General features: G+C 61.9%; 2 protein-coding genes across 4 annotated transcripts in view; both read right to left on the bottom strand.

Moving 5' to 3' along the window:
- Positions 1 to 2,655: 2,655 nt before the first annotated feature.
- Positions 2,656 to 17,155, bottom strand: RHOT2 (ras homolog family member T2). Of its 2 annotated transcripts, XM_067305947.1 has the most exons (19): positions 17,085 to 17,155; positions 16,856 to 16,914; positions 15,836 to 15,917; positions 15,639 to 15,682; positions 13,925 to 13,978; positions 13,432 to 13,484; positions 12,778 to 12,886; positions 12,191 to 12,292; positions 11,355 to 11,453; positions 10,768 to 10,876; positions 10,363 to 10,483; positions 9,387 to 9,471; positions 8,045 to 8,190; positions 7,845 to 7,945; positions 7,640 to 7,770; positions 7,063 to 7,143; positions 6,710 to 6,832; positions 6,218 to 6,420; positions 2,656 to 4,757 (listed from the first exon to the last, which is right to left on the bottom strand). In XM_067305947.1, exons 1-19 carry the CDS (start codon positions 17,119 to 17,121, stop codon positions 4,640 to 4,642), a joined length of 1,857 nt encoding a protein of 618 aa, XP_067162048.1. In that variant the 5' UTR covers positions 17,122 to 17,155; the 3' UTR covers positions 2,656 to 4,639. The 2 variants fall into 2 exon arrangements, with proteins under 2 accessions (XP_067162048.1, XP_067162049.1); XM_067305948.1 differs by lacking the exons at positions 15,639 to 15,682; positions 15,836 to 15,917; positions 16,856 to 16,914; positions 17,085 to 17,155 and adding an exon at positions 15,049 to 15,228.
- A 117-nt stretch (positions 17,156 to 17,272) lies between these two features.
- WDR90 (WD repeat domain 90) overlaps positions 17,273 to 19,825 on the bottom strand; it is a 36,798-nt gene continuing 34,245 nt past the window's right edge. For both annotated transcript variants that reach the window (XM_067305944.1, XM_067305945.1), the window contains exons 41-43: positions 19,687 to 19,806; positions 18,901 to 18,985; positions 17,273 to 17,635 (exon numbers count right to left, since the gene is read on the bottom strand). In XM_067305944.1, the coding sequence (XP_067162045.1) occupies positions 17,478 to 17,635; positions 18,901 to 18,985; positions 19,687 to 19,806 (363 nt within the window). In that variant the 3' untranslated portion in view covers positions 17,273 to 17,477. The remainder of the gene's footprint in view (positions 17,636 to 18,900; positions 18,986 to 19,686; positions 19,807 to 19,825) is intronic.

Here is a 19,825-nt window from a genome sequence, read left to right as displayed (position 1 = left end):
CTGTATGGGTACCTGCACCTTGCTACAGATAACTGCACCTCTGCGCAGTACCTGGATCCTAGCATCAGGGTCCTCCATCCCAGTATGGTAACTGCATCCTAGTACGATACCTGCATCTCAGTATGGTTCCTGCATCCCAGCATCAGGTAGTTGCATCCTGGTATGGGGCCTGCATCCCAGTACAGGTACCTGCATCCCAGCACTGGGGTCCTGCATCCCAGCACTGGGGTCCTGCATCCTGGTGTGGGGACCTGCATCCCAGCATGTGCACCTCCATCCCAGTATGTTACCTCCATCCTGGTACCTGTGTCCCCGTATGGTACAGGCAACCCAGTGTGGATTCCTGCATCACACTATGGGTACCTGCATCCCAGTACAGTACCTGCATCCTGGTACGGGCACCTGCATCCCAGTAGGGGTATCAGCATCCCTGTACAAGTACCAGCATCCTGGAATGGGTATGAGTGTCTCTGTGCAAGCACCTGCATCCCACCATGGGTACCTACAGCCTGGTACAGGTACCCGCATCCCAGCATCAGGTATATGGTGCACGTGGCATGGTCACCTGCCAACGGGCAAGTTCACCTGCATCCCGACACCAGGCAGCTGCAAACCTCTGGGAGCACCTCTGTCTCAGCACGGTCACCTCCCCTGGCACCGGGTATCCAGTGGGTACCCCCCCCCGGCATGGGTACCTGCATCCCAGCGTGGCTATCAGCAAACCAGTACAGGGTACATGGGGCATCCCAGGACTTCCACAATGCATCCCAGCCCTGGCACCTGCATCCCATCACTGGCTACCTTCAGCCCGGGGTGGCTATCTGCATGGCACACAGGCTACCTCCCTCCCTGCATGGGTGCCTGTGTCCCGCACAGGGTGCCGGCACCCTTTCGGGTACCTGCCTCCCAGCGCAGGCTGCGTTGCCCCAGCCCAGCAGCAAGTGCCCGCACTCTGGCCTGCCTCGGGGTGGCCCTGGCTGGCAGCAGCAGCCTGGGTGCTCGTGTGCCCCCACGTACCCTCTGTCCGCTTGCTCTCCGGCCGGTGCCAAGACTCCCTCGGCTCAGCCGGCATCCTGGTGCGCCCTGCAGCAGTGCTGGGATGCTCCAACCCCAGCACACCCTGCCACCTGCCACACACTCAGCACCTGCAGTTCGCCCTACATTTCCCCCCTCCCTGGCGCACACAGGGACACCCTCGGGGCTTCCTACACCTTCCTCGGGATTGGCATGCGCCAGGGCACTGCCAGTCCCCCCTGCCGCTTGGCAAGGCCCAGCTGCTCCCGAGCCCGGACCCCTCGCACGCAGCGGCTCCTCAGCCCCCGTGTCCCTGCGAGGCCCCCGCTCTGCGCCCACTCCAGTGCGGCACGCATGGCCTGCCCTGGGACACCGGCGCTATTAATACTCCACCCTTGGGACCCTAGCCCCACTTAGACTCACCAGAGAGCATGGCACGTGCTGCCCACCTTGGCATCGCCTCTCCGTCCCCCACGGCTGCACCGGGCGGCTCCTGGGAGCGCGCAGCGGCTCTGGGCACCGCTCGCCACCGCGATGCCCGCGGGCGGGCTCCCCGGAGCAAGGCCAAGGCACGCAGCTCGCCGCTGCTCCGCTGATCAGCAAACCGCAGTGCAGTCAGCGGCCTGTTACCCCATCCGGCCCGCTCTGCCTCAGTTTCCCCCCATCCACTGGGGCTCGCGCTCCTCCCCTCCCCTCGGTCTGAGCCCGCCGTGCCCCTGCCTCTGCCCGGACGTCCCCTGCGGGGCCCAGGACCTGCCTCCGTCCCCCGGCCCGGGCGGCTCCCCCCCGCCTCACCCCGGGGGCCCTCGAGGCTCAGCGAGGTTTGGCAGTCCCTCGGGGCAGCCTGGCCCCTCCAGCACGGTGCGCGACCCTGCTAAAGCCGCCGTAGGGTCGATGAGGCCCCAGCGAGGCGCTGGGAAAAGCCGCTTTCCCAGCTGTGACCGTGTTCCTGGTGCCCAGCGCCTGCTGCTGAGCCTGCAGAGACGGAAATAGCCGAGGGAAGAGCCGCAGCGTGGAAAGGGGGGCAGAGAGGGGAGGCAGCAAGGCACCGAAAGCTGTGGGGGAGGCACAGGGACGCGGGGAGCCCTAACCCTGCAGGGGCAGAGGCTCGCGGAGCCTGGGCTCCCTGGGCCACGGTGGCTCCTGCCTCCCACCACACATGGAGATCCCGCCAGAGCGACGCGGGGACCCGCTCCCCCCTTCCCTGTCTCTCCGAGCTGGCTGGCGTTCGCGTCCACTTGCGCCTGTTGCAGGGGTGTCCGTGTTCCCCAGCACCCCGCAGCCCCGGAGCAGCCCACAGCCACTTCCCATGGGGCTGGGCTTGAGCCTGACCCCCAAAACCTCCTAAGGGGAGCAGGAGGCCAGGCCCCGGGGGGGGTCTCCTCGCTCCTGAGGGCCCCCTCGCCCCACGGCGAAGGGCAGGGGCCGAGGGGAGAGCCAAGGCCAGCCCGCACCGCCAAAAGCAATCTCCTGTGACAGGGGCTGAAGGCCCCAGGGGAGCAGGAGCCCCGCTGCGGCCCTGGCTGCCTCGGCCGGAGGGCCGGGAGCACCAGGGCTCGAGGATCACCGACCTGGGCTTTTGGCATGGAAAAAAGAGAGCCGTCCTGCTCCCCAGGCAGTGCAGGACACAGCACACGGCCAGAAGGTGTGTAAAAATTTATTTTGTTGTAGAGAACAAACCTCCTAAAATGGTACAGCTTTGCCAGACCGGGAACGGTGCTGGGAGCGGGGTCAGCCCTGCACTCCGGGGCTCCCCCCCGCCCCGGCGCTGGCGGGGGCCTGGGCAGCAGAGCAGCACACAGCAGGCTCGGACACGGAGCACGTGGCCTCAGCCGTTCCACGAGCCACCAGCGAGCAGCGATGCCAGCAGCGGCCTCACTGGCAGACTGGCTCCACGGCAGGAAGGGGCCACCCACCCGGCCAGCGTGGGGGACAGTGCTGCCATCGGCACCTTCCCCAGCTTGGCTCGGCTCAGCTCACCGCCCCGGCCAGGGGCACCACCCCAGGACTCACCCTGCAAGAGGTAGCTGGGTGCAGCCCAGACTTCTCAACCCCCCCACTGGCTCCAGGCCACAAGAGAAAGGTATAAATAGACGAAGGTATAGAAAAGCGGTTAGTTTTAACACCGTGCTGCCCCCCAAGCAGACTGTAAATAAGCCTACCCTGAGTGTGCTCGAAAGCCTAGGAACTAGCGTCACTTATTTCATCAGTAGCTTTCCTGGGCTCCCACGCCGGCATGGCGGAGAGAGCAGGGCACGAGTGGAAGGGGCGGAAGCTGAGGGGGGAGCCAGCCTGGAGGGGCCAGCGAAGGCTGGCCTCGCTCCTTGGGGCCCTGGGGACAGGAGCAGCCCCGGATTTGTGCTGGGCTCAAGCCACGTCAGCTGCCCGGCAGCTAACGCCATCACACAGCCAGGCAGGGGGACAGGGCCGCCCCGGGGGGCGGGAACAGCTTCCAGTTCTACCAGGAGATGCGATGCCTCGAGTACCCTGCTCTGGGACAGCCCTCGGAGCGGCAAAGCTGGCCGGGCCAGGCCAGGGCCCCATGGAGAAGACAGCACGACCAGGGCCACAAGCCAAGGCATGGCATCACATGGCACCAGCTCAGTGGTGACGCTGCCAGGAAAGAGCTGCAGCTCGTCTTTATCAGCGACTGAAGAGGAGCCCTCAGGAGTGCAACGGCCACCCTACGCCACCGCAGCCCTCTCTTGCCTACTGTTCCTGCACCCCTGCCAATCCTGGTGGCCACGGCAGGGGTGGGGAGGGGATGGGACGAGCTGCCAGCTAGGGCAGGAAGGGCAGATGGGCCGAGATCCTGGCACACTGCAGGACTCCAAATATTTTGCATGGAAACTAGAAACAGAAGGGACCTGGGACAGGTCTTGGTATCGCTCGTTCCCCTTGCAGCCCAGGGCTGGGGGCTGCTCCCACAGCATCCCAACAGGACAGTGGGAGGGGTCAGGAGCCGAGTGACCCCAAACAGGGGTAAGCGCCCAGCCCTCCCACAGCTGCCGTGGGCCATGCTGGCAGAGGGACATGGGGACTCCCGATGGAGACATGCCCTATGGGACCTGGGCTCTTAGCCCGTTCAGCAGCTCTCCTGCAGCAGCCCAGAAACCGGCACGGCCTCAACGCCAGGGCTGCGAGTCCCACGGGGCTCTGGGCAGGTATATATAACATCTCCCGCAGAATTGAGGGCGCCAGCAGGGCCCAGCACAGCTCTCTGGGGAAGAGACGTGCCTGGCCTGACAGATACTGAAACACGTCTGAGCATAAAAACAAGCATTAAAAAATATTTGGAATAAAAGATGGGGGTGATCCTCCGACTCCCAGTGAGGCTGGGCCCCCAGGCAGAGACTGCCTGCCCCCCCGCCACGGCTGGGTACGGGAGCCACGCAGGTGAGTAGGCGGCAGAGGCCAGCAGGGCTAGGCTGGCTGGTGCCAGGGAATCGCCTGCCGGGCTCTATCCTGCTGGTGCTGAGAGGTCTGGTTTCACTGGTTCGGCAGTCGAGGCCAGGGGGAAGGAGGGTTTCCCACCGGGCAGCAGCTCGACGCGGGGCCCCTTGCTGGGGCGTCGTTCGGGAGGGGGAGGCTGGTGTCACAGGGCGGATGGGGCGGAGAGCAGTTCTCACTTGTTCTGGGCTAGCACGCGGTACAGCGTGAACCCTACCAGCGCAGTCACCGCGGCCCCCAGAGCCACCCGGAGCCAGAAGGACGCGGCTCCCAGCTCCATGGCGTTCAAGTGGCTGCAAGGAAAGACAGAAGAGGCGGTGAGTGACGTGCACAGGGACGGCTGTCCTAACGCCGCGCTCCCTGACCCCCAGCCTCCCCGGCTAGGGCAAGGAGCGCTGGCAGCCAGAGCGCTCCGGCGCCAGCAGGACGGCAGCCTGGGGTGTCTCTGCAGGGCGTGAGGGTGACCGTGGCACAGCTCTAGGCCACCCAGCCGAGAGCCCCCAACCCAAAGTGCTAGTGCAGCAGAGAGCACTGTGAGCCTCCTCGGCCCTGCGAGCCAAGGCACCCACCACCCAGCATCATCATCAAGCCAGATGATGGCTCCTTGCCCTGCTGGTGGAACAAACGTGGGCTTTGTCCTCCCATGGTCTCGAAATAGCACACCAACATCTAAATAATTAGTACAAGCAAGGGGGTATATATGTTCCTTTCTAGGTCAAGCTGCATTTACATCTCCAAGCGTGCAGACACAGAAGCAGATGCAGGCGGCGATGCTGGCTCACAGGGGTGGGATAGCTGGCACAGCCACAGGGATAGCGACCTAAGGCCAGCAAGGGAAGTGGACCAGTCCTCCCTAAGCGTACACACTCCCTCCCTAAACACATGCTATCCTGCATTAACGTGCTCCTCTCCAAGGAGGAAAGACAAATCCATTATTCATTCTCCACTAAATCAGGGGAGAGCAGCCAATCCCTGGTCCTCCATTACGCTGTTATTTATTTATACCACATACCCTAAGATATATTAAGAATATTTAAATTTTAATACTGCAGAGGAAAAAAAAGTGTCGGCTCTAAAAATAAAGTTGTTTATTGAAAAGAAGCTAAAGGGAAAACCACTCGTTACTAATCCTGGCCTGTCTTCCAACGCACCCACCCATTCTCCTGAAGAGCACTCTGCCCCCGGCTCTGCTCTGATCCTGCTTTACAGCCCCCTCCACTCCTGAAGTAAAGTGCTGCCACTGACACCGAGTTCTCCTTAGGAGGTCTCCCCATACCTGTCTGGGACCAGCCTCACTACCGCACCATCCTCCTTACCCTGCCCCTTTCAAGCGCAGTTCCTCCCCAAAAGGAAGGCTGCGTGCACAGAGGTCCTGCTTCACTGACCTCTATCAGTCTGATCCACTTAGGAGAAAATAACTGCCTCCCCCCTTCTGCAGGCCTTAGCAAACCAGGCTGGTTACTCCCCTTCAGCTTTTTTTTTTTTTTTTTAATCTCAGCCTTCAAAAGTAAAGATCCTAACCCAGGAGCTTATCTAATAAATCTGCCAGAGATACAAAGGGCAGAAAACAGCTCTCTGAGCAGGGGAAGAATTGGCCTTCTTTTGTTTCAATTACTCTTACAAGCAGATGACACTGAAAGCTGAACAGAAACCAAGACAAAAGCAGGGCGAAAAGGAGGCAGAGTTGAGACCCAGCCCTCCTCCCCATGCCCTGCTCCCAGCTGAGCACTCCCTCCACGCGAAGGATACTAACGGGAAGGTGGCGGCGGTGGCCAGCTTGGTGTAGATGGCAGTGCCAGGCGGGCCTTGGCTGTGGCAGGAGAAGAGGAAGGGTGGCGGGAGGCAGTGCTTGTAGCAGAACTCCATGGGGGACAGCCCAGGCTGCTGACTGGCTTCTGGCAGGTCTGTCTTGGAGGCCACGAAGATGCAGGGGATCTGGCTGTCCATGTAGTGTTGCTGCAGAGACAGGCAGAAGGCCCACCAAGGGGTAAGCAACCGGCCACTGCTCTGCTGATCTCCAGGAGAGAAGGAATCGCAAGGAATCCTGGCCAGGCGGGTTGGAACGCACCAGGAGAGGATAACTTTGCCAGCAGAGACACTACTGCTGAGAGGCATGGGCTCTAACACCAAGGCAGAGGAAGCCCAGCTCCCATGCCAGGACCTTCCCCAAGGCACCAGAGACCCTCCTGGGGGATGCAGGGCTGCCACTCAAAGACGAACAACCCACAGGGCCCCTGCTAATTACCTTATAAATACTGGCACAGTAGTTGAAGGATTTCGGGTCACTCGGGTCATAGATCAAGCAGGCAACATCGCAGGCAGTGTCTGACGGCTTCGTCAACTTTGTGTCAGCACTGACTTCATACAGCTGGAGCAGGAAGGGAAAGGGAATGTGGCAAAACACCACCTCAAGGACATCAGGCTGTTCCTCACACCAGGACACAGGCTGCGCCAGCGCGAACGCAGCTGCAGGCACAGCCCAGCCCAGCCCAGGGGTGCCGGGAGCCTAGCAGCAATAGGCAGGGACAGAGCCAACCCTGCTGTGACCCTCTGCTCGTGGGCAGAGACAGCAGCAATTCCCTCCTCTCCCAGACTTACGATGAGGTATTTTTCCTGGCCGTTGACCTGCACGGTGTTGATCGTGTAGAGGGACGGCTCTCCTCGGTTCTCGCTCTGGGCCTGCCGTCAATGAAAACACTATCTCAGTCAGCAGGGAAAAAGAGCGGTGCTTGGGGAAGGGAAAGCGTTTCACACTGCCCCAAGCCCCTGAGGGAACAGCCACTGCCCTGGGAGGCCAGCCGGCCTCTGCCGAGAGACACGGGGCCACTTGTAACAAGCAGGAAAAACCAGCATCCCCTTGGTCAGAGTGGGAGTGGGGAGACACTGCTGCCTGGGAAAGGCACAACCCCTCCAGATCCTCGGGGCAAATGGAGGACGGAGGGAGGGGGCCTGCTGCCCTATGCAAAATTAAGGACACAGTAGCGACACCAGCAGGTGCCACCAGCTCGGAGGGCTGTGCAAAGCTGCGATCCTAAGACCTGGCCAGGGCTGGGGGGTGCTGTAATGTGGCAGATCACTGGATGGCCTCACAGCTCTGCCTCCTGCTCCACTGGGCGGAGGGTGCCACTCCGGGGCGCCCACCACAGCGCAGCAGGAGAGGGGAGCAGCCACTCACCGCGAGGCTCCTGCCGAGGAAGGCCTGCAGGAAGGCGGACTTGCCTGCGCCCTTGGCTCCCAGCACCTTGCAGAGGAAGACGTTTCGCTGGGTCTGACCCTTCTCCAGGTCAATCCTCTTCTCCCGAGTCACTGGCAGGAAAGAGGCCGGGTGAGCGGTAGGAAGGCCCCGGAACTGGGCCAGGAAGGAAGGGCACTGCCATTACCTGTGAGGGCCTGTGTCTGGGAGTCCTGCTCCGAGAGGATGGGGTAGCCCAGGTAGCCCAGGCATTCCAAGCAGTGCCGGACATCCAGGTAAGCTATGAGCCTGGAGAGCGAGAGAGAACCAGCAATCAGGGGAAAGCCGACAAGGTCAGTAAGTGCTAAGCGAAGTGGAGTAAAGGTGGGGGAGAGGGACTGAGCTTACGTCCACTGGCAGAGGAATCCATGCAGGGAAAGCAGGCCTTTATCAGTGGTGCATACCGTGTTGTAGAGCTCGGAGCCCCAGGGCACGCAGGGGAAGACGCTGAAGAAGTTCTGCAGCTCTGTGAGTGAGAGGGCTCCATCCTGGTCCTGCAAAAACAAAGCGGAGTCAGCAACCAAGGCACGACGAAGCCTATATGAGCGCTAGCATCTCCCTACAGCCACACCAAGTATCATCAAGGTCCAGAGAGGATCCCCGGCACAACTGGAGCCGCCTTGATTACTGCTGCAGAATGGCACAGGGACACTCTGAACGGCAGAAACCACCTGCAAGCAAGGCCAGGGCTGTCCGAGCGTGCGGAGAGCCGGAGCCCCAAGGACACCTCCATCCCTGCACCAGGGGCAGGCTACGGCAGCGTCTTTCTGCTTTGTGATGGCAGCTGTAGCCAGCGCCAGCCTTGTTAGCAGGAAAGACCTGTCCGCTCTCAGCCCACAGTCCTGAGCTGCTATGCCTGGCTTCCCTGGGGCCGGCCGCCACACGGCAGCCTGCTTTGCTCCAGCCTGACCTTCTGCGCTGCTGGATGACCTGAGGAGCTGAGGCTGCCACACCACTGGTGCCTCCAGCCCCCAGGTAACTGCATGCAAGCACGGTGCCCTCAGGCCGGCATGCCACAGGGCTGCACAACAGAGGTTCTGCCAGCATCTAAGCCCACGGGGATGTGTGTCTACTCGCTGCTGCAGTTCCCAGTGGCCACGGAGCTGACGGTACCCCAGCTGCGTGCAGATCCAACACACCTTTCTCCCACTCTCCAAAGAGCCAGAGCATGGCAGAAATCAGTAGCTTTCTCTCCCTGTCTCCAGGCCTGGCACTCCCTCCACAGGGCTGTCAGTTGTGTGGCTGCTTGCACTCGCTCCACGGCTGCAGGCCAGTAGCTCTGCCCACTCTCCCCTGCTACTCAGCACGCTGCGACCAGGTGCTACGGAGGGCATATGCCAATTTGATGTTAACTCAGGCCCAGCTGCTCAAAAGCCTGTGAAGGCCCAGACTTTCCCGGCTGCCCTTTGGTCAAGGGTAGTGATCGCAGCCCTGTGCCCTTGACAGGCTGCTGCAGGCAGACCCACAGCTGCTGCGCTGTCCCTACATACAGCGTGCTGCGAGCACCTCCCAAAGCCTCAGCAAGAGGCCGTGAAGGGAGCGCTTGCTGTGACAGCGGAAACCTTTGCTGGTTCCACATCTGCCCCCAAGTCAGGCAGCACAAGGGCAGACGGGAGAGCAACCACGCCCAAAAGTGCAGGCCCAGCAGACAGCATCCCCTCCCCACGCAGCCACGCTGCACGTAGCCCACCTTGTCGTGCTTCTCGAACAGCCGCTGCAGGAACTGGTAGCCCAAGTGGTTGAGCTCCGTGGAGCAGCCGGGGGGCAGGCGGAACCTGCCAGAAGAGACTGAAGTGAGCAGACTGTCTGTACAACCCCGTGGGGCATGCCAGCTGCCAACAGCTCTTGTCTTCAAGCCCTGAACGAAGGCAACGTGTGACTGGGTCCTCAGTAATGCCAGGTCTCACCCAGAGCATGCAGCTCCCCGCTCAAGGCCTGTGGTTGTCTCCAGTCTGGCTATTTCCTGACACAGCCCCCACACTTTGAGGGGAAGGCCTCGATGGTACGCAGCAGACTCTCCTCAGCACAGCCACACTGCCCGAGTGACAAGGGAAACAGTGTGGCCCTCGCTCTGCCTTGCACTCAGGGCAGGCTTCAGTAGGGCCCAGCACTAATCCTGGTGCTTCCCACCAGCACAGGCCCTGTTGTCTCCCCGGGTAGCCTGCTGTCTGGCGAGGAGAGGATGAGGCAGCTCACAAGCTGAACCCTTTCATTACTGCCAGATCACCACCTCTGGGGGTAGCAGGGAGCAGAGAAGAGACAGCAGCTGTAGAGTCAGCCAGGAGACAGCTTACTGCTCTTGACAGCTCGACTCAGACACAGATGGAACAGCCTTCAAAAGCCCCTTGCTGATATCAAGGAAAGTCAGGGACATGTCTTCATTCCCCCCTCCTTGCCCGCCTACACCAGAGCCAGCAGCACAGTCAACAGCTCCAAGGCCACTGTATTCACTGCCAGTCCCATGTATCAGCTCCTACCCACAGGGGAAGGTGAGGAGCATGAACCTGACCATGCGCTTGGTACCAACATCAAGGCAGGTTTCAGATCCAGCTGAGGAAGGCAGCTGGCCCTGGGGGGGGGGTGCAGAAAGGAGCCAGCAAGGTGCTGGGTCGCACATCATGAGGACATCACACCATGCCTGCCCCGCTCCATGGCAGGATACGTACGGCGGGTACAGATAGTCATCTGTCAGCTCCAGCTCGTCGTCGTACCCAAAGCGACGAAGGATGGTCCAGGTGGTCTCATGCCGGCCCCGCTGGATGAAGAGTGTATTGAGGAAGAGGAAGCCTACAGGAGAGATCAGGCAGCTCAGACATAGTGGGGCCAGCCAGGCACTCAGCCTCAGGAATCCACCCCCAGGACCACAATTCCCCTGGGAAAACAGGATGCTCGGATGGACAGCTCTGAGCAGCCACGGCAGGCTCGAGCTTTCTTTGACAGAACGGACTAGACAGGCTTTGAACGAGAGTGAGGAGACTGAGTGCGAGCACAGGGCCCCCCTGCAATGCGCTGACACAGATGGGTCCCTCCGTTGCTTGCTTGGAAGGAGCGTGGAGCCCTTGCGCCACTACCGTTCAACGTCAGGCCGTTGTCCTGCACTCCGTCTGTGGTGTTCTTCCACACAACCATCTTCACATCCTCCAGGGCTTGGGGGGCCAGGGGGTTTCCAAAGCAGGACTTCTACCTCCCAAGAGAAATAAGGTCATCGTGAGCACAACACACAGACAGCACAGGCCTCTGTCTCACCAGCACCCTTCTCCCCTGGCAAGGGGAGAAAGGACCCTTCTAGGAGAGGAAATTCACCCATCTCGGGCATTGTCACCTTAAATCCTACCCAGCCCCTGTTCCTCAGCATCCCAATACAACATGACTCTCAACATCTCCAGAGCCTCCTGCTCTTCCCACTGCAGAGCAAACATGGCCCACGCTCAGTGGACACTGGGAGACCTGGGGATCTCCATTTGCTTGGAGATGCACCGTGTGGTGCTTTGCCTGTGCGACACCACAAGTGCTGAATACAAACAGGTCCGCAGTGCCAGGAGAGGGGCTGCCTTTCCGACTGCTGTTAGAAGAAAGGGGACCGCAGGGGCTTTCCAGCAAACAGGCAGGCGCCTACCACAAAGAGCTGAGGATATTTCAGCTCCACAGCCAGCCCTACCTGGAAGTAGTTGAGTTCATCATCGCTAAGGATCTGGTTGTTATCCTGGTCCGAGATGTTGAAAATCCGGGTCAGTGCTCGTGCGCATGCAGGTCTCAGCTGCAAGGGACCAACCATGGCGACAACATGGCACCACCTTCAGTGTGACTCCCTCCCACCTTCCGAAACCCCATGCACAGAGCCCTTCCTGCACTGCCTTGGGAGCATGGTCCAGCAAGGCCAGTATCACAGCTGGCTTGGAGCTGGGAGTCAGAAGGTAGGGCAGCCCCGGGGGAAGGTTCCTCCCTGACTTTTCTCACCATGGTTGCCACATGCTCTGGAGCACAAGGGCTTCTGCCCCAGCGTGCCCTTGGTCCTCGCAAATCACTCTGTGGCCTGGATACACTCAGCTGGCTGCACTGAGCACAGGGAGTCAGGTATTTCCTTCTCTGCTGGCTCCCGGCAGGGGTGCTGCTTCCCCCTTGCTCTTGGCAGCTCAGCTCCAACTCTTCCCCCTCTTACCCAGGAGCAAAAGCCCAGCACAGAGCTGGCTCAGGTACCGAAGCCACGGCAGGGCAGGTTAATGTAACAGCAGGACTGCTGGCCTCGGTCACAGACAGCAGCCTGGACTAAAAGGACCCTTGTTCGCATCAAAGAGGGTGCAAGTGCCTGGGGGGAGGTGCTAGCTGCTAAGCCAGCACTAGGCCCTACAGACCCCCTCACGCCCTCTCTGCCCCCCAAAGAGGTGTGGCACCAGCTCAGAGCACTGTGACCCTGCAGGCAGGACGGGAAGGAGACTCCTGCCAGAGGCTGTGAGGGAGCAGGGCTGAGTGGGGGCTCCAGGCAGTGCCTCTTACCTGCTTCTCCTCTGGGTCATACAGGGGGGCAGTGGGGTGCAGCACAGCTTTCTGGGCATAGTAGAAGAGCTCAGAGATGTTCTTGAGGTTCTTGGCAGAGCACTGAGGATACAAAGGGAAGAGAAAGTCCTGTGACTAGGTGCGACAGGCTGGTGACGGGGGCAGAGGGAAGAGTAGGGACCACAAGAGGACGATTCAAGGTCCTCGAGCCAGACACGTAATGCATCACAGAGCAACGGCTGCCCACCACTAGGAAAAAACAAAAGGGAAACCTCCTACTCACACCCCGGCTTTGCTGTGCCCATTTCACAGTCCCAGGAGCCAACAGGAGCTGCATGTAGGCTCCAACACCAGTTACGGCTTGAGAGCAGGAGTGAGCAGACACTGAAACCTGCTCCCTATGGGGAAGGCATGGAACAGCCTAAAGCACAGAATATCCCCTCCAGGCCCTCAAGACCCAGATAGGGGTGCTTCTGCAGAACATTAGCAGCACAGTTCTCCACAAGCACGAAGGCTTCCCCAGCTTATACCAGACAAGTGCTCCTACCCCTCAGGAAGGCTTTGCAGAAACCCTCCAGTTCCCTCACCTCCACGCAAGTCTCAATCTCCGAAAACTGGTTCATGATGGGCAAGATGACATCCATGGAACTCCCCGCCTGCAAGTCAGACTTGTTTCCCACTAAAATAATGGGGATCCTGGGGAGGAGATATGGGGTGTCAGAGATTGTGAGTGAGGCCACCCCTGTCTGAGTCTCGGCCCTGCCCCAGCCACGCGCCCTCCTGGGCAGCAGGCCGGGGAGACTCCCAACCCTCCTTTGCAAGGTCCAGAGCAGCTTTCCTGCCTCTCACGGCTGGGAGCACCCATCTGGAGAAACAGACTGCCTGATCCTGCTTATGCTTTCACCCAGCAACAATATGCTCGGGAGCCTTTAATCCAGCACAGCAGCCTTCTGCCTAAACCAGCCACACACAGACCGAGGCTTCGGCCCTCCTGTACTCCCTTGGCAGCCTCCTCTCCCTGCCTGGCTGGCAAGAGGTGCAGGGGGGAAGGAACCTTCTCCGCTGACCCTTCTGCCGCAGCTAGAAAAGCCTCCACGTTCTTCTACTACAAGCGGTTTGGTCACAAATTGCAAATCCAGTTTGACGTGAGCAACCTCTGCAGGACAGGAAGGTGATGGGGGGACCCTGCAGTCTCCAGAATCGCCCAGCTCTGCACCCACAGACCACACTGGACATGGTACCTGGAGCCCTTTCCGAGTCCCCCGTTCACCATGGGGATCCACTTTGTGCGGATCTGAAAGACAAGCACAGAGAAAGCCCTGTGAGAACAGCCTGGCGAGGGAGAGGCAGCTCCCAGCACAGCGTGCGGCACGCGCGACGTGGCAGTCAGCAGGGCCCTGCAGCCATCTGCTTCCCGGTGTTCCCCCGCACCAACAGGCGGAGCATACCCAGGCGTGCTGCACGCCGCCAGAAGGACATGACAAGCCTGTTGCCCCCGGCACGTGAGGACAGTGGCCAACGTGGGAGCAAGCGTGAGCTCTGCTCGGCCTGCCTCTGCTCACAGCAGTCTCAATTGCGAATCCCTGCAGGGCCAGGGGGCATCGATGCCCACCCGCACTAACAAAGCCTGGGCGGGCTGGAAGGACCCGCTGCCGGCAGCCCCCTCCCTTCGGTACAGCACCGGTGCCAGTGCCGGCGTGGGGCTGGACAGGGCTCCCATGGAAGAGCCGTTACCTTCTCGATCGTTGCTTCCTTGGTGACATCGTACACCACACAGACCACGTTGGCCTGCAAGAGAGACGGGGAAGAGGGCAGTAAGCGAGGGTCCCAGCAGCCCTGCCGCAGGCAGCACAGGCAGCTCCAGCCCCCACGCGCTGGGGTGTGTGTTCACGCATGCGCACACACACACACACACACTGCCTACGGGTCCCCGAGAAGCCAGGCAACGTTTACGAAGGACGCGATCGCCCTGTGCCAGCGCTCAGGCCCTCCCTCACGGCGGTCCGGCTCTGACCGGCAGGGGTGTTTCTCTTCAGCAGACAGGCAGCTTGCATGCGGCAATTCCACTGTCCCCATCTCCACTCCTCCGTGGATCGAGTGCCTCCCAAGGAGAGGACACATGCGTAGCTGTTCTACCCACGCTGCTCAAGAGGCCGGTTAAAGCCAGGCAGAAAGGGAGGGAGTTAGCAGCACGGAGAGCTGCTCAGCCAGAGTGCACAGGGAGGACTAAAGCACGGGGCAGAGCCCTCAGACAGCAATATCTCTCCTGCCAGCAACCCGGCTCTGCAACGGGCTGCTCAGGGCAAAGACTCGCTCCTCTGTTTCAGGCCCTACCCTGCCCGTTGCAGCGAGCACATCCCCCTCCACGCTGCGCCCTGTGCCAGGTAGCTCGGGGCTGGGAGCCCCTCTCTGCCTTGGGCTCAACATGGGAACACAGGGCAACAACTTCTTCCCCTCCTGGTGTCTGATGCTCCAGCCCCAACTCGCCAGCTCCCAGATCTCCCTGTCCACCGTCCATGGTGGCTCTGGCTGCCCACGCTCCACCCTGGGCCAGCAGCCACTGCCCTCCCCTCATCGGCCCCGTTCAGACTCGCTGACACCAACACTTTATTTAAAACAGACAGGAAGGATCACTGGCCTTTTCAGGAGAGAGTTTAGGGCTAATCCTGAGAACACACAAGGGTTTAGGCAGGATTTCCTGCAGCCCTTTTAAGCCCCTGTACACTCTTGCTGTCTAGGCGGAGGGAGCAGGACTCCCCTGCCCTTTGGCTCACCTCCCTGGCCATCAGATATCCGAGGTGGAGCGGTTAAATGGCTTTGCTCATGCGAGACATGCAGGAGAGAGCCCGCTTTATTACCCGTATCGAGAGGTCTTCCTCAGTGCGCAGCCAAGGTTAACCCCGGAGCGGAGAAGAACAGCTGGGGCCATCCCATCCAGCCAGCTGGATAATTCCTCCGTGGCTGCTCCAAGTGATGCGGGAGCCCTCCTCCCTGCCCAGCGTCCCCCCCGGGGCTCTCAAACCAACTCCTTTGTGCTACTGCTTCATCAGGCAGGCGCAGGGCCGCAGGCTGGGAGCAGGGGTCTCGCCCAAGCTTGGCGACCGCTCCTCCCCTCTTGACAGTCTGTCCTGAGGCTAAAAGCACATCACACGCTCAGTAGCCCCCTCCACCTCCTGGCAGGCAGCAAGCTACCCCCCACTGCTCTCCTTCTGGAAGCCCCCCCAGAGAGCTAGGACAAGCCACATGCAACGGCCTACAAGACAGTGAAGAATTAAACAAACTGTTAACCACACCGATGGCATTAATCCACAGACAACCAACTGCCTGAGCATCTCCAGACAGCTAACGGGGAGATCAGCCATGTGTCGCTCACAAGCTGCAGGGCTACGGGCACCAGAGCGGGGCCCCAGCCTCGGGTCCCGCAGCACCCTCGTCCAGCCCCACTCACCTTGGCGATCTCCTCCTGCAGCTCGTCCTCCGTCTGCTCCGATTCTGCAAGGGGAAAAGAGCTATCACCCACCGTCACAACCCTGCCGTTGCACTGGGAAGCCCCTTCCTGTTGGCCTCAGCTGGGCTGCAGGAGTGCCGAGGGCAGAGGAAGGGAGAAGCGAGGCTGGGAGGGAGCGAGGAGGGATCGGGCCCTACCTGAGTAGTCCACTATGTGTGTGGGGACTTTCTCGGGCGTGACATCAGCTGGGATCGTGATCTCCTCCGCACGAGCAGGCACCTGCAAAGCAAGCAGACTCCATCCAGCTGCGCAGCTCGAGGACAGGCTGGTCATGGGTAATGTGAGATGTCAGATCTCAACTCAGCCGCCGGCCAGTGCCCAGGGCAGCCCCCTGCCAGGGTGGGACAGACTCCAGGCCACGATCGCTCCCAGCCCCTGTGAATGGGCCGCAGTACGAGGCGGCAGCAGCAGCAGCAGGCTAATGCTGTGGTGCAGTTCACTGCAGCCCAGTGCTCACACAGTCAGTGTCTCTGCAGCAACAGCCTCCCAGGCCTGAACCCTCCCTCAAGACGCAGCTCCTGATGACACCACGTCCTGCCAGGAAAGCTGGAAAGGTCGTCACTGCCGCTCCCGCCGCTGTCTGCAGATAAGCCTCGGAGCGCTCCCCCAGTTCTCAAAGCTGACCTCTTGGCAGCCGGGAGAAGCCCTAAGCCGACCGTCCGGGCTTTGCCGGGAGAGCAGGGAAGGTGTCAGGGCTGGTCCTCCGCCGAGCCGCCAGGAGCTCAGCGCAAACATCGCAGAGCACCATCTGCTCCCGGGCAGGAGACGCTACCTGACGGCGCAAAGCAAACGCGCCCGTCCACACTGCCTCCATCTCCCCCTGCGAGCCGTCAGGGGCCGGCGAGCTGCCGAGCCGGGGCGCCGGGGGCGGGCGGGCCGCTGCGCCCGCACAGACAAGCCGGCCCGCTCGCGGGCGGAGGGCAGGGACCGCGGCTGAGCCCCCTCCGAGGGCCGCTGCCGGGGCAGGACCGGACCCGCGAGGGGATGGGACCCTGCCCACGCGGGGCTGCTGCCTCGCAGAGCGACTCCCGCAGCGGGGCGGGCGCCGGCGGCGGCAGCGAGCTCCCCGGTGCCCGGGGCAGGGCTCCGAGCCGGGGAAGGCGCCGCCTCGCCGCGGCCTCCCGCAGGCCCGAGCTCGCCCGCCGCCCCTCGCTCACCTCCTCGGGGAACTCCTCGCCCACCAGGGCCATGATGAGGGACGTCTTCCCCACCTGGGCTGCGGAGGAAAGGGCAGCCGTTGGCCGGGCCGCGGCGCCGCCACGTGCCCGCAGCCCGCCGGGCAGCGCCGATCGCCCCCGGCCCGGCCGGGCGGGGGGGGAACCGCACCGCACCGCCCGGCCGGCCCCCCCCCCCCAGCGCGGCGGCCACCCGGCCGCGCCGCCTTACCCTCCCCCACCAGGAGGATGCGCACGTCCCGCTTCATGGCGGCCACCGCCGCTCCGGGGCCGCCGCCGCCGCTTCCGGCCGCACCAGCGAGCGGCGCGGGCAGAGCGGCGCCCCGCGACCGCCCCCCCCCCCCGCGCCCCCTGGCGGCCGGAGGCGGCGCCGCCCCGCCCCGCCGCAGCACGGCACCGGCACCGCCTTCGCGCAGCTCTTTATTTTCTTACCAAAAACCACGAGAAAACCCGGCAACGGCGGCGCCGAGCGGCCCAGGGGGCCCGTCCGCCCACCCCCGGCCCTGCGCCCCGGCCACGCGGCCCGCACGGCAGCTGGGGCCCGAGGCGGCCCGGCCCGCCGGCACCCCGCGCCCCCCACGCCCCGTCCCGGCGCCGTCGCCCCTCATCTGCCCGTCGCCTCCCACACGAGGAGCTCGTTGTAGGAGGCCGTGAAGAGGCGCCGGCCCGACGGGGTGAAGCGGCAGAGGTGGACGGCGTCGTCGTGCCCGGCGTAGTCCTGCTCCGGTCCCGCCGGGCCGCGGAGCAGCCGCAGGAGGCGTTCTGGGGGGAAGCGGGGAGCGTCAGCGCGGCTCCCCCCGAGGCGGTGCGCCAGATGCCTCTTGCCCAGCGCGAGCACCGGAGCGGGGTCCCGGCGCGGCAGGGGCGGCTGCTGCCGCCGCCTTTGCCCCCCTCCAGCCGGGCTCCCCGCCTCGTCGGCATGCAGGACCTGCAGGCGTGAAGCATCGCCCCGTGCCCCGGTGCGCAGGAGGGCGAGCAGGCGGCCGCCTCGCGCTCCCCAGCGCCGCGGGGCTGGCAGGGAGCCTGCAGTAATTAAGAGCTGAATTCTCCTTCTGTGCCTGTGAAGCATCCCTGATAAATGCAAGACCTCCCAGCCTCGTCTGCGCGCTTCTGTTTAGCCTCATTTCCTGATAATCACCACCCTTCTCTGAGCACACGGGGACATCTTCCCCCCAGCTGAACTGCTTTTTGATAAGCTGAGTGACGGGACAGCTTCTCGTGGAAGCGAGCGGGCAATTAACGGCTGGGAACAGAGATGGGAGAGAGGAGGGCCCGGCAGCTCTGCACAGCGCGCTGGACTGTCACGCTGCAGTAATGTGTGCAGCAGCACGTGTTAGTGCGTCCCTGCGGTGTGGTAAAGGAGTAGGGGAGCCGCTCACCCTCCAAAGCACCCGGGCCCTGGGGCTAGGTGGGTGCCTGGCAGCTGGCCGACAGGCTGTGGAGCACAGCGTGCTCTTGGGCTCTCTGGAGTCACTGTCAGAGCAGGACGGATGGACGGACCGCCGCCAGGAGACAGACATACAGCCAGTGGAGTGAGGTGTCCTCCGAGAGAAGGGCACTGATGACAGATTGTCCCCATGCTGTGGGAAGGTCCTTTCTGCCCCCCAGCCTGTAACCCACACAGCTGCAAAGCTGCTCACGCACAAGCAGAGGAGCGGAAGACAGCGCATAACCCCGAGGAGTCATTCGAGTGACAAATCTTGCTCCTGAATAAGCATGTGCCCCATCCGGCAGGCCTGAGTTCACGTTAGCTCGTTTCTAACCTGCCAGTCTCACAGTGCTTCCTCCCTGCGTGACACACACCCTGCCGAGGAGAGGAGGCTGTAGTTCCCCCCCAGAAGAGGCACGCCAGGCTCGGTGCATGTGGTTTGGCGTGTGTGCACATCTCTAACTCTCACCGAAGGAGAAAGGGGTGCTTGGTCCACTCACACTCGCAGGAAGGGAGGATGGGAGATGCCTCCCTACCAAAGGTACCCTGGGGACAGGCTGCCTGGGGAGCAGAGCCTGTGGCACTCTCCAGTACTTACCGCCGAAGCCAATAGCTAGAAAGCGCGCTGCAGGAGACAGGCTCAGCGACATGGCAAAGTACGGCAAGGAGATCTTCTCAACCACCTGCACTCCAGCAAGAGAAACACACCAACACCTCAAAAATGAGCAGGCAGCAGAACAGAGCTGCTTAAGTCACACCCTTTAGCAAGGTAAAGGGCTCCTCTCAAAGGAAAGGCTGACATGCACAGCATCTCTCAGAGCTCAGAAACCTGCCAAAGGCGTCGAGTTTCCAGAGGAGACGCAATTTAGAGACTTCTAGGGCTTCTGAAAGCAAACACCCCCCCCCACCTCAGCCTGAAAAGCAGGAGGGCAGCAGTGGTGACTAGCAGCCCTCCCAGCTGCAGCCCAAGCCAGGTGTAGAGTCCCCTGCTGCTCACTGCTTACCTGGGTCAGATTCAGAGTTTTGGAAGTAAAAAGTTGCTGCACTAACCAGCTGCTCAGCTGAACCTACCTCCCACCTTCAAACTTTGTTTTACTTGTACTGCTCGCCTCTGGGTCCTGGTTAGTGTGGGGGTGCCACTCTGCATATGACATGCATCAGGAGGGTGTCCTGCTCTCTAGAGCGACCCATCTTTTACTGCAGAAAGACTGGCTTGTCTGCAAAGCACCCTGGTTTGGCCTGCAGGTTTCCTAGGTCAAGACAGGGCAGCGCCGCCTCGCCCTCCCCTGCGTGCTGCTCATCGCGAGCCCGGGTCGACCCAACGGCAGAGGCATACCCGTGCTGCACTGAAGGGCAGCAGGATGCCCAGGGAGGGCACAAGTACCTGTTTCTTGCGCAGACTGTAAAACACGGCTTCTTTCTGCATCCCAAAGCCAACGTAAACCAGAGTACCATGTTCCCAAGGGCAGAATGCTGCCAGGCTCGGAGGGAGGCTGCTGAGACCCTGGGAGGGGAAACCAAAA

This window comes from Apteryx mantelli, chromosome 16 (assembly GCF_036417845.1).
Source record: "Apteryx mantelli isolate bAptMan1 chromosome 16, bAptMan1.hap1, whole genome shotgun sequence".
Taxonomy (NCBI): Eukaryota; Metazoa; Chordata; class Aves; order Apterygiformes; family Apterygidae; genus Apteryx; species Apteryx mantelli.
The sequence above is the reverse complement of the archived record's forward strand: the minus strand, read 5'-3'. Positions and strand labels throughout refer to the sequence as shown.